Source organism: Sinohyriopsis cumingii, chromosome 7 (assembly GCF_028554795.1).
Source record: "Sinohyriopsis cumingii isolate HCF-2022 chromosome 7, ASM2855479v2, whole genome shotgun sequence".
In the NCBI taxonomy this organism is placed as follows: domain Eukaryota; kingdom Metazoa; phylum Mollusca; class Bivalvia; order Unionida; family Unionidae; genus Sinohyriopsis; species Sinohyriopsis cumingii.
The window spans coordinates 40,107,134-40,123,933 of record NC_142967.1 but is presented as its reverse complement, the minus strand read 5'-3'; the positions used below and the strand labels follow the sequence as shown (position 1 = coordinate 40,123,933).

Sequence of the window (16,800 nt, the reverse complement as noted above, 5' to 3'; positions counted from 1 at the left end):
TACCAAATATTAGTAGATAATTGTGTTTCGTTTTGAAGTTTTAATTATCATTACAATAATTATTTGCCTACTGTATAACTAGCTCACTGTATTTTTGTCAAACATTTTTTCATTAATACTGTTTTTCAAATGACAGATTATGCAGTTTCCAGTGCAAACAATCTAATACATTTCATTGATCTGATCACTCAGCATTTATTGCAAACAATTGTGTTTAATTTTCTTACATACAGTTGTTTTTCTTATTGTACCACACAGCAAGACTTTAAGGTATGTTACATGATCCATTTTGGAGTGGGCCACTTTTTTGGCTAGAATTAGCTACTTGATAAATTCCCACCTATAGAGCTTAGTTTTATAATGTCTGTTGGCTTTTATCATCACTGTCGGTTTTTTTTGTTTCAGCCATTAACATCACTTTCTGGTGACAGAAGCAGCTCCTTAATCTGGAATCACTACACTGATTATGTTCCTTATATCCATAATTAGGCATTACTGCACTGATTAAGTTACTTATATCCATAATCAGACATCACTACACTAGTTAAGTTTCTTATATCCATAATCGGGCATCTCTTCACTGATTAAGTTCCTTATATCCATAATCAGGCATCACTACACTGAATAAGTTCCTTATATCCATAATCAGGCATTGTTACATTAGTTAAGTTTCTTATATTCATAATTAGGCATCACTACACTGATTAAATTCTTTATATCCATAATCAGACATCACTACACTGATTATGTTCCTTATATCCATAATCAGGCATCACTAAACTAGTTAAATTTCTTTTATCCATAATCGAGCATCTCTGCACTAATTAAGTTCTTATATACATAATCAGGCATCACTACACTGATTAAGCTCCTTATATCCATAATCAGGCATTACTACATTAGTTAAGTTCCTTATATTCATAATTAGGCATCACTACACTGATTAAATTCCTTATATCCATAATCAGGCATCACTACACTGATTAAGCTCCTTATATCCATAATCAGGCATCACTACATTAGTTAAGTTCCTTATATTCATAATTAGGCATCACTACACTGATTAAATTCCTTATATCCATAATCAGGCATTACTACACTGATTAAGCTCCTTATATCCATACTTTAGGCATCACTACACTGATTAAGTTTCTTATATCCATAATCTGGCATTACTACATTAAGTGTATTATATCCATAATCAGGCATTTAAGTTCCTTATATCCATAATCAGGCATTGCTGCACAGATTAAGCTCCTTATATCCATACTTTAGGCATCACGACACTGATTAAGTTCCTTATATCCATAATCTCACATTATGACATTGATTAAGTTTCTTATATCCATTATCAGGCATCACTACACTGATTATATTCTTTCTATCCATAATAAGGCATCACTACACTGATTAAATTCCTTATATCCATAATCAGGCATTACTACACTGATTAAGCTCCTTATATCTATTATTTAGGCATCACTACACTGATTAAGTTCCTTATATCCATAATCTGGCATTACTACATTGATTCAGTTCCTTATATCCATAATCAGGTATCACTACACTGGTTATGTTCCTTATATCTATAATCAGGCATCTCTACACTGATTAAATTCCTTTTATCCATAATGAGGCATTACTACACTGATTAAGCTCCTTATATCCATAGTCTGGCATCACAACATTGATTAAGTTTCTTATATCCATAATCAGGCATCACTACACTGATTAAGTTCCTTATATCCATAATCTCGCATCACAACATTGAATAATCCATAATCAGGCATCATTACACTGATTAAGTTCCTTATATCCATAATTTACATCAGTAATGTTAAATGTCTGCTTTAACATTTCTGGTTTTGTTCTTGCTGATCTTAATGGCATTTCAAATGCTTTGACTATATCATAACAAGGATATGGGAGCTAAGTGCCTTTCCTAAAAACACAAAGATGTAGCTGACCTGAACAGGCCATGGTGGGCATGGCCCAGACTGACCATGGTTTATATGACCTGAACTGGCCTGGGTGGGTATGACCCAGACTGGCTTTGGTGGGTATGACCTAGACTGGCCTGGATGAGTAAGACCCAAATTGGCCTGGGTTAGTAAGACCCAGACTGGCCTTGTTGGGTATGACCCATACTGGCCTGGGTGAGTAAGACCCAGACTGGCCTTGGTGGGTATGACCCAGACTGACCTGGGTGAGTAAGACCCAGACTGGCTTTAGTGGGTTTGACCCAGACTGGCCTTGGTGGATATGACCCAGACTGGTCTAGATGGTTATGACCAGGACTGGCCTTGGTGGGTATGACCCAGACTGGCCTTGGTGGATATGACCCAGACTGGCCTATTGGGTATCAGACCAAGACCCTTTGATTACTAGTCTGCAACTCTCTGAAGCTGTTGAAGGTTACATATCTTATATATCAGTGGCTGCATTCAAACTAAAACTTTAGGATAATGTTACAAAAGACCAACATATTGTCTACATTTGTTATATTCAACTGAAACACTTTCATATTATTTTATATATCTAAAGTTTATATGCTGATATGTTAAGAATGTCTATGTCTGTGTCTTCTTTTCCGTGGTGTTGCATAATGGACATTCTTCATATACATCTCTGTCTGCAGAGGGGGACCACAGTAGGTGTTCATCAGATAAATCTATGTCAGCATCCCCATTGGGGTCTGCATTAGGCGTTCTTCCCCTGAATGTGGTGTACTTGATGGCATATATATATTTTTGACACCCAAAAGACTTTTTTACTGTGTAACTATCAATTCAACTGCGCCAGTGGCCTAGTGGTTAGAGTGTTTGCCTCGGATGCGGGAGGTTGTAGGTTCAATCCTCAGCCAAGTCCTACCAACCAAAGACTTACAAAAGTTATACTAACAGCTGCCTCGCTTGGTGCTCAGCATTAAGAGGTTGGTGTTAGAACTTGTTGGCCTGGTGTCAGGATAATGTGACAGGGTGGGACATGATGCTACATGTCTGCAACTTGATGCCCCAGTGCTAGACATCACTATAAACTGCCACACTGCAGACATGGTAGCGATATGACTGAAAAATTGTTAAAGCTATGTTAAAAATGCAAGTCTCACACACACACACACACACATACAAACTCAATTCATGTCACATAGCACATACAGTTGCATCTGGACTTGTCAAAAGTAGATGGTACTGGCAGGGACAAAAAATAGGTTTTTACAGCAGAACATTTCGGAATATTGAAAATGACATTCAGACTTGTTGGAATAGCACAAAATTGAATATTACAGTAACATAGTATTTAAAGGTCTACTGAAGACATGACATATTGGTACAGTACTGCTGCTCTGGACTTATATGCCCTGACATGTCCGTTGTGACATTATATTGATAGAGACACTGGAGACATGTCAAGGTGATACATTACTGATAATGACATGATGTTATTATATTAGGATCAGCATTTAGCAACACTGATACACCAGGTCTACAGAATGACACTCATTGACCATGTTGACAGGACATGTAATAAATTTATCATTGACAGTGACAATAGAAAATGCAGATAGCATGTTATTCATAATTGAACCAAGAAACACATGAAGGATGGCACAAGTAATGACACTAAAAAAGAACATGTTCAAGTAACAAATATTTCACAGGGACATTAATAGGTAATAATCTCAACAGTCATATCAATTTTTTGATGGCTGATATGTTAATCAAATATTCACTAGGACATGTCAGTGATAGCAATTTATATGAGGAGTCATGTGTTATTGAAAGGCTCTCCAGGACATGTTGGTGACAACATGGTTCTGATGGGGATACAGAAAGGAATAACATTTAACAATAATTACTGTAGGACATGTCAGCAGCAACATACTGACACTGATGTCTTAATTATAGAAGTAGTGTACAAATTTATTAACAGTGAAAGTAGTTAAATGAGCAGATATTAAATATTAAAAATGAAGACAAATTTGTGTAATGTATATTCTTTAGTAGTACCTTGTATACCTGTAAGATGAGCCCAACTGCAAATTGCACAGACTCTGATCTGCCATTGCATAATGTGTTGGCAGATCTAGGTTTGTGCAGTTTGTTAGGAGTAATCAGAAGAACAAACAGTAGAAACCCTGATCTGCAGGCACATTATGTTATGGCAGATCTGGAGCTTTGTTTACAGTTTGACCAGACTTAGAGACAAGTATATAAGTTAGTTTGGAAAGGTGTTGGGAATTATGGGATGGTATGTTTTGTTAGTATTATGCACATTCTTTATGCTTGATCTGCAACATTACCATGACGTCAGGTGGAGGAGAAGTTTCATATCTGTTTGTAGTACTGGTTTTGTACCATGGACCGGAAACATCACATGGAAAAGTAGTCACATAATTATTGATTTGTAGTTCTGGATTGTTACCAGTAGGGACCTGCACATCTTTAACACTTCATGAGAAACACTGCATGGACATCAGGTGGAATTGCAGTTACATATATATTTGTTGTGTTGGCTTTATACCTTTTTTACTTCTGTTTATTTTTTCTGGCTCTCTTTATTCTCTCTCACTCTCTCAACCTATTTTGCAACACAGTGCAGACATTTCTGTTTAATTCCATTTTCAGTGCTTGTAGCTTTGATCTTAAATTTAGTTAAATCTGTATACTTCAACATATTGCAAGTGACAAAGTAAAATATAGAAAAATATCATGTTTCATCATCAGCGGATTTCACTGTGCACAATAGCAACCACTGCTTTTCATAAATATGACATCAATCCTTTATAATGGAAAGTCTTGATGATACAAGAGTAGCTACTGAAACTTTTATGGCTCTAAATTCAAAGAAATACTGGAAATAGAAAATTTTAAAATGTTTACACAGTAACTCAGCTGGAAGAAAATGTTCAAAGATCATCAATATTTTAAGTCTTTTAAATTTGCTTTAATGCTTATAAACTTCGTTTATTATTTTTATGGTAAAAGCATTTTATTTGGATAATAAAATGTCAGTCATCGCAGCTTGTCAAGGAACATTATTTGGATAATTTGAGTGTGTGTGTGTGTGCACAAAATATGATTTTTAAAGTCATGTTATAAAGCAATTTTTATATACCACTTCTGTTGGTATATCAAATTGTGATCAGTCCAAAGTGCATGAATATGATTGTCAACTGTAAACAATTGAAAATTAATTGCCAGTTGTAAGCAGTTGAAAATAATTTGCAGGTTGTAAATAGTTGAAAATTAATTGCAGGTTGTAAACAGTTGAAAATTAATTGCCAGTTGTAAGCATTTGAAAATTAATTGCCAGTTGTAAGCAGTTGAAAATTAATTGCCAGTTGTAAGCAGTTGAAAATTACTAAGAGTTAATTCCCATTTGCCATTGTCTTGAAAGCTTATCATACCTCCTCCTTTAATTTTCTTTTTCCTTCTCTGACTGTTTTGATTTAATTTACAATTATGCTTAAAGCACTTCAGCAGCACATTTATACCATTGACTCTTGTTGGACAATTGTATGAATAATCAGATACATTGTGGAGGAGGTTGATTAAATATGCAAAATGAATTGTGTAATTTCATTCAATTTAAAATTGAATGCTGAGTGTCATGTAAGAATGTTGTTTCAAAGGTAAATTACCTTTATTTAATAGTTTAACCAATTTTGATTTTTCACAAATTCTATTAATAATTCTGACAATAAGTAAACTTAGTATTCCTATTTTCAGTAATAATCATTTATTTATTCTCCTTTGGGTTCATTTTTGGTTCCTTTACATTCATTTATGGCTGCAGTTCACTTGTTTTGGTTTCTTTTTTATTCATTCCAGTTAATTTTGTTCAATTTTGCTAATTTTCTTTTTTGTATAGTGATTAGTCATGTTGTACATCAACCTTGTACCACTGAGGATCGCACACACACATGCATGCATGTATGCACATGCACACACACACACTATGATCTTACAGTTATTTTCATTGATAAGAAAACTTAGAGTACATTAATAGAGCAAAAATTTTGCATATAAGCTATCTGTTCAGTCTTTAAGATCTTTTATTGAGTCAGTTCCCTGCCATATTGAGTGTAATCAAGTCCCTGCCATAAATTTTATTGATTGTAATCAAGTCCCAGCTATAAATTTTATTTAGAGTAATCAAGTTGCTGCCATAATTTTAACTGAGTGTAATCAAGTCTCTATCTTAATTTTTATTGGTTGTAATCAAGCACCTGCCATCAGTTTTACTGATTGTAGTCAAGCCCCTGCTGTAATTTTTATTGAGTGTATTCAAGTCCTTGCCAAGGTTTTTTATATTAAGCTATTGGAGTTGAAGTTTTTGCATAATCTTTGTTCTAGGATGAGAGTGAGGATTATGTGGCCCACATGTGGCGCAGGGTGGCTCTGAGCTCCAAGGAAACAGTGGAACAACTCCTTTCCTACCAGAATGCCATCGAAGCATTGAATGTGAGAAATATGTCATATATGCACACACACCCACACTTGTAAAGAATCACAGATGCACACGGACATGAAAATTAATAAATGGGTTTATAGGATTTTACATGCATTCGCATTTCATTAAAATGTATGAAACTGTTTGAATTATTTATATATTTTGCAGCTTAAGTTTGAAATTATTCTAAAGTTTTATAAATAAGATGAAGACGGCACAACATTGTTTTTGTTTATTACATGGTGATAATCACTGAAGTTAGTCAAGAAATCACAAAGGTGTAGACCGCTCTGACGGCCTTGCGGTTAGAGCATCTGCCTCATATGTGGGAGGTTTCGGGTGTGAACCTTGGCCTAGTCATACCAAAGACTTAAAAAAATGTTACTAGCAGCTTCTTCATTTGGCACTCAGCATTAGAGGTTAGTGTTAGGATGTGTCAGGATAATGTGACTGAATGGGACATGATGCTACATGTCTGAGGCATGATGCCCCAGTACTAGACATCACTATAAACTGTCACACTGCAGACATCGTAGCAATATGACTGAAAAATTATTAAGCTATGTTAAAATCCAAAACAAACACACCTACCCCCCACACCCACCCACCCACCCCCACACACACAAATGGTGTAGCAAAGGTCTGAAGTTTAGTCATTTTAATATTAAATACAATAAAACAAGTTACTATTAAAAAATGTTGAATTTAATTTTGATGCCCTAAACATCATGCCTTTGTCTTGAGAGACATCATTACATCCTCAGCATTGTGATTTGTGATTATAAATATCTAATAAGTCAAATATGAGATTAGTTTATTAAAGAAATGTCATGTGATGGTTGATATGAAGCGATAAAATAGATGCATACAACTTCTAAGAGGAAGTCATGTTAACTCAGTTAGGGCATCAAATTCATAATCCATGGTTTGCAGTTTTGACACCCACTTAAGCCAGCATTGATCAGAAACTCTGCTGTTTTCTTGGAAAATACAATTGGCTCCCATTTCCACAGCATGATATGGCCATTAATGTGTTAGGACATGCTGGTTTAGAATTTCTTTTGGGATTTCAATGCTTGCATAGTACTTGATTATTTCATTAATATCTGTCAGCTACAGTTTCAAATTCTGCTATTTTAAAACAGGTATAACCATTTAACTAGTTTAAAACAGGTGTCACCAGTTAACTTTTTTAAAAATAGATGTCACCAATTAACTATTTTAAAGCAGATGTCACCAATTAACTCTTTTAGATAGGTGTCACAAGTAAAAAAGAATTTATAATCAAATAGTCACAAAATCAGGTAATATAGGTCCTTTATTGTAATTCATGAATCATATAGTCTTTATGAATATATATTGAATTTTTCATTAATATTTAAATAATGTGATGAAATTGTCCTCCAGATACTGTGAAGAAAAACTGTTTGATTTGGGTTGAAAAATAATGCTGTGGAAGCTTCTGGTATATATAATGAAAACCTTTTTCTATGGCAGAGTCATTCCAGTGAGTGGTTAAAGGTAGAGCTTTTGATTGAATTTGGACAATGGCTGTATGTACGGGATTTTCCGCTACAGGATGCGGTAGACCAACTAGAATGGGCAATTGATATCATGCTTAACATGCAGGCTGAGGAAGATGAGAAGAGGGAAGGTAGAAATATTTCAACATGTTTGAAATTTTTTTAAATTAAATGTTATATATGATTTATTCTTTCATTGTTTCAAACTTATTGCATGGCATGAGAATATTATGATCATTTCAAAAGTGTGATTATATCTTGTGTTTTTTTATTAGGCAGTTAATTTAAATAAATCTTGCATTATTTAATCAGACAATTAATTGAAATAATGTGATCATGCAGATGATATTGTAGCAAAAAATAACATACAAGAAAATTAATCTATCCCCCAAATCAAAATCTTATGTAAAATGTCTCCTCAAGGCCAAAATTCTAATTAATTCTATGTAAAATCTGTCCTTAAGGCTAAAATCCCATTGAATTCCATGCAAAATCTGCAGGCTAAAATTCCATTAAAGCTCATGTAAAATATATCTTCCAGGCCAAAATCCCCTTGAATTCTATGTCAGATATGTTCTCCTGGTCAAAATCCCAATCAATTCTATGTAAAGTCTGTCCTCCAGGCCAAAATCCCATGGACTCTTATGTAAAACCTTTATCCAGGCTAAAATTCTATTGAATTCTATGTAAAGTCTGTCCTCCAGGCCAAAATCCCATGGACTCTTATGTAAAACCTTTGTCCAGGCTAAAATTCCATTGAATTCTATGTAAAGTCTGTCCTCCAGGCCAAAATCCCATGGACTCTTATGTAAAACCTTCGTCCAGGCTAAAATTCCATTGAATTCTATGTAAAGTCTGTCCTCCAGGCCAAAATCCCATGGACTCTTATATAAAACCTTTATCCAGGCTAAAATTCCATTGAATTCTATGTAAGGTCTGATTGATAAAATCAGTTTATAATGATTTCCATTGTAACTAAACTAATTTAGCAATGCCTTATTTTTCATATTCACATACATACTATGGAACAGTCTTTGACTAAATTTACATATAAACAGTTTGTGTAGTCATCTACATTATATACAGTATATGTGCCTCATCAGTGTTAATTAACTGCAGTTAAAATTTTAGATAATTTTGAATTTTCTGAGTTATTGCATGTATAGATTTGTCATCACATATTCTTTTATTTGCATGTATGTTCTTTTGTCCATAGCTGGGTATATGAAGTGCTGATAATCTTCCACATATGCATGTTATAGCATGCATAATTTGCCATGCTGTGGGAGTTGCCACATTTCTCTGTATGCATGTTAAAGCTTTCATATTTTGCCATGCTATGGGAATTAACGCTTTCTGTAATATAGCATTATCTCAGAGAAGCTTATTTTTATAAAATCATTTTATTTTTAAAGCTAAGAGATTCATTCAGATAAGATTTGTGTATGATTGGCTAATGTTATATATAATTTCTTTGTTTATGCGAACAGCTGAGAAAGCTGCTGCTGCTGCTGCAGCTGAAGCTGCCAAAGCTGCAAAAGGTAGGATAGTCATGTGACCATAGTTATCCATTAATCCTTTAATCTGACCCTGGTTTCTTATACACACACACTTCTTGGATGTATCCACCATACTCAGTTTTTAGGTTTTTGTTATCTCTTTTTTGCATGATTTATGTGCCACTGTAGTAGAATAAATTGTCTCCCTTGACCTGCAGTTGTCTGCTCTTCATAATGCAGTTACTACCCTTACACCCATATTTCTCTGATGATATAGTCAAGAGACCTGCCTAGCAGTTTTTTAAAAAAAAGGGGGAGCATTGGCCTAGTTTAAATAAGGCAATAAAAGCTGAAAATGTATGAGGCAGATATAGAGTGAGTGAGACAGGCAAGTATAAAGTGAGAAAGACAGACAAAAAATATAGATTGAGAGGGACAGGCAAATATAGAGTGAGGGGGACAGGCAAGACAGGCAAATATAGATTGAGAGGGACAGGTAAATATAGATTGAGAGGGACAGGTAAATATAGATTGAGAGGGACAGGCAAATATAGATTGAGAGGGACAGGCAAGACAGGCGAATATAGATTGAGAGGGACAGGTAAATGTAGATTGAGAGGGGCAGGCAAGACAGGCAAATATAGATTGAGAGGGACAGACAAATATAGATTGAGAGGGACAGGCAAATATAGATTGAGAGGGACAGGTAAATATAGATTGAGAGGGACAGGCAAATATAGATTGAGAGGGACAGACAAATATAGATTGAGAGGGACAGGCAAATATAGATTGAGAGGGACAGACAAATATAGATTGAGAGGGAGAGGTAAATATAGAGTAAGAGATACAGGCAAATATAGAGTGAGAGGGACAGACAAATGAAGAGTGAGAGGGACAGACAAATGAAGAGTGAGAGGGACAGGCAAATATAGATTAAGAGTTTCAGTCAAACATAGTTTGAGAGGGACAGGCAAATATAGAGTGAGAGAGATGGGCAGATGTTGAGTGAGACTGATAGGCAAATATAGAGTGAAAGGGTCCATCCATCACAATTGTTGTTCAACTTATGCTAGTACCCTATTTTCTAGTACTGTCAATTATATACTGCTTATGGTAAATATACAATGCTAGTACCTTATTGTCTATTACTGTCAATTTGTATATTGCTTATGGTAAATATACAATGCTAATACCCTATTGTCTGTTACTGTCAGTTTGTATACTACTTATGGTAAATATACAATGCTAGTACCCTATTGTCTATTACTGTCAATATGTATACTACTTATGGTAAATATCCAGTGTTAAGTACTGTTAATATGCATACTGGTTTATCTGGTAATGTTTGGTATAGAATTGTCATTTTATGCACTATACATTACTCTGTGATAATGAAACAAAAGTATTTCCTTATATGCAGAAAGTTCTAAGTATGAAAATATACCTCCATGCAGGTTGCTTCACTTTTCTACCAAGTTCAGTTGAAATACTTTGAACAGTTATGAGTTAAACCAGGGAGATAAATTACCTTTTTCTGTGATTTTGGATTCCTCCAGTAAACTTATTATTCTTCTAAACTTACATTTTCCTGGCATTCAAATTTAATATCATTGTGTATAAGTTGGCAATACCCGATAGTAAAGTCTTTGCTATATCTATTTTACTGTTGTTGTTGTTTAGGGTGCAACTCCATTTTTAAACAATTATGTTGGTATAACTGGTGGCAGAAAAACCCAAGAAAAAACCACCAACCCACAGGAAACTACTGGCACGCTTACTCACATACCCACATTGCATTGGCCAAACCCAAAAATCAAACCCATGTAGTCAGAGGTGAGATGACACTGATAGGTAAAGGCGAATGCTTTAGACCACTCAGCCACCTGGGGCCCCTCATTTATGTTACTGTCATCTTTCTTACATTCATTTATCTTGACGGTTGTTTCAATGCAAGAACACAAAATGAATTCAAACAATATAAGTCTACAATCTGTTTACTAATGTACAAACCAATTTATCCAATAATCTGTTTAATAATGTACATACTCATTTGTCCAACAACTGTTTAATCCTGCACAAACTCAATTTTACAACTGTTTTATACTGTACAAAGCCATTTATCCAACAATATGTTTACTCCTGTGCAAATCCATTTCTCTAACAATCTGTTTGCTACAGTACAGAACCATTTATCCAACAATCTGTTTACTACTGTGCAAATCCATTTATCCAATAATCTGTTTACTTCTGTACAAACCCATATATCCAACACTATGTTTACTACTGTGCAGAACCATTTATCCAACAATCTGTTTACTCCTGTGCAAATCCATTTATCTAACTATATGTTTACTACTGTACAGAGCCATTTATCCAACAATCTGTTTACTCCTGTACAAATCCATTTATCTAACAATCTGTTTACTACTGTACAAAGCCATTTATCCAACAATCTGATTATTCCTGTGCAAATCCATTTATCTAACAATATGTTTACTAATGTACAAATTCATTTACCCAATAATCTGTTTACTACTGTACAAATCCATTTATCCAACAATATGTTTACTACTATACAAATCCATTTATCCAATAATCTGTTTACTTCTGTATGAACCCATATATCCAACACTATGTTTACTACTGTATAAATCCATTTACCCAACAATCTGTTTACTAATGTACAAATCCAATTACACAACAATCTGTTTACTAATATACAAATCCATTTATCCAACAATCTATTTACTACTGTACAAACCCATTTATCCAACAATATGTTTACTACTGTGCAAATCCATTTATCCAGCAATCTGTTTACTACTGTACAAATCCATTTACCCAACAATCTGTTGACTACTGTACAAATCCATTTATCCAATAATCTGTTTACTACTGTACAAATCAATTTATCTAACAATCTGTTTACTACTGTACAGACCCATTTATCCAACAATATGTTTACTACTGTGCAAATCCATTTATCCAGCAATCTGTTTACTGTACAAATCCATTTAACCAACAATAAAAGGTAAGTCTAACCTGAAACCTAGGATCCAATAGTCAGATTGGATTAAATGTAAATCTGACCAGAAGCCCAGGATCCAGTAGTCTGATTGGATTAAATGTAAATCTGGCCTCAAGCCTAAAATCCAGTAGTCTGATTGGATTAAATGTAAATCTGGCCGTAAACCTAGAATATAGTAGTCTGATTGGATTAAATGTAAGTCTGACCTCAAGCTTATAATCAAGTAGTATGATTGGATTAAATGTAAGTCTGGCCTCAAGCCTAGAATCCAGTAGTCTGATTGGATTAAATGTAAATCTGACCTGAAGCCTAAAATCCAGTAGTCTGATTGGCTTAAATGTAAATCTGACCTGAAGCCTAGGATCCAGTAGTCTGATTGGATTAAATGTAAATCTGACCTGAAGCCTAGAATCCAGTAGTCTGATTGGATTAAATGTAAGTCTGGCCTCAAGCCTAAAATCCAGTAGTCAGATTGGATTACATGTGAGTCTGACTTAAACAATAAGATATCTTAAGTCTAGAATCGATTCATAAGACTAGTTCATGAAATTTTGGCCAGGTGACATAATTATCTCCATGACAATAACATGCATGTGCTGGCTGTTTCAGAAATTATGCAGAGGGCTACATCAGGTTTGGAATAAGTTTAATTTCCATAGTTGGGCTAGGTTTTGTTATGGTACAATTACTTTTTACTTATTGATCATTTATGGTTCTTTTCAGTGGTGGTTTATGGTATTGTCCATATGTCTACCTTTCAGTTAATAATTTCATTTGCACACAATAACTCAGGTTGGCTAAAATCTATAATTACCAGACTTTGTTGACTGTTTGCACTTGGCATAAGGAAAAACCCATATCAATTTTGGGATCAAAAGTTCAAAGGTCAAGGTCACTGACCTAAAGAAGAAAAATGGTTTCAGCACAATACCTTAAGTCTTCATCATCCGTGGTTACCAAACTTGTGGAGGGTGGGCAGTTTTGGTAAGAAGGAAGAACTCAATTGATTTGGGGGTCAAATGTTTGAAGATCATTGTGACTGAAAGAAGAAAATTGGTTTCTGTGCAAAATTTCAGTGATCTCCATAGTAGAGTATGGGATGAGCATATAGTGTGTCATTCACATACCTTTGCTCTTTCTGTTTGATTTGTTTTTAAGGTGAGATTATATGTTTTAAATTAAATATTTAGTTTGCATGCAAGGTAAGAATTCTTTTCAAATGAAATCAGATGGCCACAATTTCAAGGTGCATTAATATAACAGCTAAAAGTATGTTTTGATTTTCACTGCCATGTACTATGACTTTCTTTCAAACTAGGTATATATATGTGTCAATTATACATAACCCATTCCTGGTGCTTTTGTAGCTGTAGTTCTAGGTAACTACTTTAGTGGGGAAAGGTTAAGGCAATTGTATGATGAAAAACAAATTTTAATTAAAGTGGCATTATATAATAAATGCCATAGAATGGTTTGGTATATAGTAAGAAATTATATAAATTGTGAATGGATTTAATGTTTTGGATGGATATATGGTAAGAAAAAAATAAATTATGAATGGAATTATTGTTTTGGTTGGGTATATGTAAGAAAATAAAGTATAAATGGAATTATTGTTGTTGTTGTAGTTGGGTATATGGTAAGAAAAGATGAATGGAATTATTGATGCTTGTAGAATGGTTGGGTATATTGTAATAAAATAAATAAAGTAAGAATAGAATTTCTTGTTTTGGTTGGGTACATGGTAAGAAAATATTAATGGAATTATTAATGTGCCTTTAGAATAGCTGGGTATATTGAATTAAAATAAATAAAGTATGAATGGAATTATTGTTCTTGCTGGGTATATGGTAAGAAAATATGAATGGAATTATTGTTGGTTTGGTATATTGGTAAGAAAATATAGAATTTAATCATTGATGTGCCTGTAGATAGGGTGGGTATATAGTTAGGAAATAAATAAAGTATGACTGGAATTTGTTTTGGTTGGGTATATGGTAAGAAAATATGAATGTAATTATTAATTTTCCTGTAAGATGGTTGGATATATGTAAGAAAATATGAATGTAATTATTAATTTTCCTGTGAGATGGTTGGGTATATGGTAAGAAAATATAAATGGAATTAGTCATGTGCAGTGCCTGGTTGGGTATAGGGTAAGAAAATATTAATGGAATTAGTGATATGCAGTGCCTGTAGAATGGTTGAGCATAGAGTAAGAAAATAACTAAATATATTATTTACTGGGTTTGATGAAGTCACTAGAAATATATCATACATTTGAGTTTTTGTGTGCAAACCATGCTTTATTGACATATAAATTAACTCCATACTGTTTTTCTTCTAACCTGTGCACAAAATATGTTTGATTTTCTTTTTGTTCCCTTTTTTCACCAAATAGGACTTTATGGAAAAAGTGTCACAGTACTTAGTGAGCTACCCTCTTTAAGGGTATTTAAATTATGAAATTTTTCTCTAATGGTATTTCAGTTATCAAAAGATTCTACAATGTTGGTAGAGTTATCAAAGTTTTCTATAATGGTCTTTGAGTTATCAAAGTTTTACTTAATGTTTTAATAATCAGTATTTTGAAAATTAAGTACATTCAGCAAATGTTTGAATATGACATTTTTTCATGAAAAAGTTATTGACCTAATATATACAGCATTGCTTCAAAGTATTTACAATTAATAATGATTTTGCTAATTTAATTTCTTTGCTCAAGTTGCAAAAACAATTGCACTCAAGAACATTTTTTAATTTACTGGACACATTTGATACATTAATATTGGATGGTATATTATTAATATTTTTTTCTAGGTAAGAAGGACTTAAAGAAGGGTCCACCTGTCAAGGGACCCAAAGCGAAGAAGTCACCAACTCCAGATCTTCAGGTCAAGAAAACACCAGACCCCATGGGGAAACCAACTGACACAAAGAGTGAAACTAGTGAGACAGAGAGTGAGATGAACATGGAAGGCATTATACCTATTGCTAAAGAAGCTGTCATTGGTACATAAATCAGCTTGATCTTTCCCTTAGGCTAATTGTCAACACTTTTTCATGTTTCCATTGATTTAATTCCCTTACGCTAATTGTCAACACTTTTTCATGTTTCCATTGATTTAATTCCCTTACGCTAATTGTCAAAACTTTTTCATGTTTCCATTGATTTAATTCCCTTACGCTAATTGTCAAAACTTTTTCATGTTTCCATTGATTTAATTCCCTTATGCTAATTGTCAACACTTTTTCATGTGTCGTTTTATTTATTGCAGCTTTATATTGCTGTTTCATATCATTTTAATTTGTTTAAATATTGTATCATGTTTAATTTTTTGGTCTTTGAATGGCCTTTAACAAATTATGATGTAATTTCCTCTTAGATAATTGATTAACAAATTTAACATATAATTTCACGTCTGTTCAAAGTATAATTTAAAAGGTAGTAAAAATTAAGTAAAAAATGTTATGAATTGACTTTTACACAAACTTTTACTGTCTTGTATAGCTGAAAGAATCTGTGTATGCCTCACTCATCATTGGTTATGTGAATTTTCATCTACACTTTGTTCATAGCTAAATTGTTAAGCAGAGTACAAAAAATGCAATTCATAGAAAGAGAGGATAGAGATGTTTATGCAATTCAAAGCCTGTTTCCTTGCAGAGATCTTTCCCTTTGAAATAACTATTATTGATGAATCAAGTTTTGCATGTAATATTTTCTTACAAATTGATACAAGCAGTAGGAAAATGCATGGTAATTTGCTGTAGGAAAATGCATTGACACAATAATTTGAAGTAGGAAAGTGTATTGGCACAGTAATCTGCATTAAGGAATTGCATTGACACAGTAATTTGCTATAGGAAAATGCATTGACACTGTAATTTGCATTAGGGAAATGCAATGACACTGTTGTTTAGGCTCTCATAAACAGTAACAAGAAAAAAGTGAGGACAACAAGCTTTGTAAAATTTAAGTGATTTATTTCTCTAGAAAAAACAAGGTAAAGATGAGGAAAAGAACTTGCAGTTTTAAGAATCAAATCTAAAAATAATCCAAGAATAATCCAAGAATTAAAAAATAAAAGTCCTAGTAAGAAAATGCTCTAATGAATTTGAGTTCGAGTCCTGACGAAATTCCACAATGGAAGGTGATGAAGTATACTGTAACCAGCATAGTACTGATGTGTTTACAGTTGTTTGTTGAACTGCAGAAAGTAATATTTCCGTTTTGAATTCCAAATAAAATTTTAATAAATGTCTTTGTCCAGGATTGTATGAGCAATTAAAT

General features: G+C 33.6%; 1 protein-coding gene across 2 annotated transcripts in view; it reads left to right on the top strand.

Moving 5' to 3' along the window:
- Nucleotides 1-16,800, top strand: part of LOC149795075 (cilia- and flagella-associated protein 46-like) — a 218,449-nt gene that overhangs the window by 117,349 nt on the left and 84,300 nt on the right. For both annotated transcript variants that reach the window (XM_089964780.1, XM_089964779.1), the window contains 4 exons: nt 6,360-6,467; nt 7,954-8,110; nt 9,470-9,520; nt 15,327-15,518. In XM_089964780.1, coding sequence (XP_089820906.1) covers nt 6,360-6,467; nt 7,954-8,110; nt 9,470-9,520; nt 15,327-15,518 — 508 coding nt within the window. The remainder of the gene's footprint in view (nt 1-6,359; nt 6,468-7,953; nt 8,111-9,469; nt 9,521-15,326; nt 15,519-16,800) is intronic.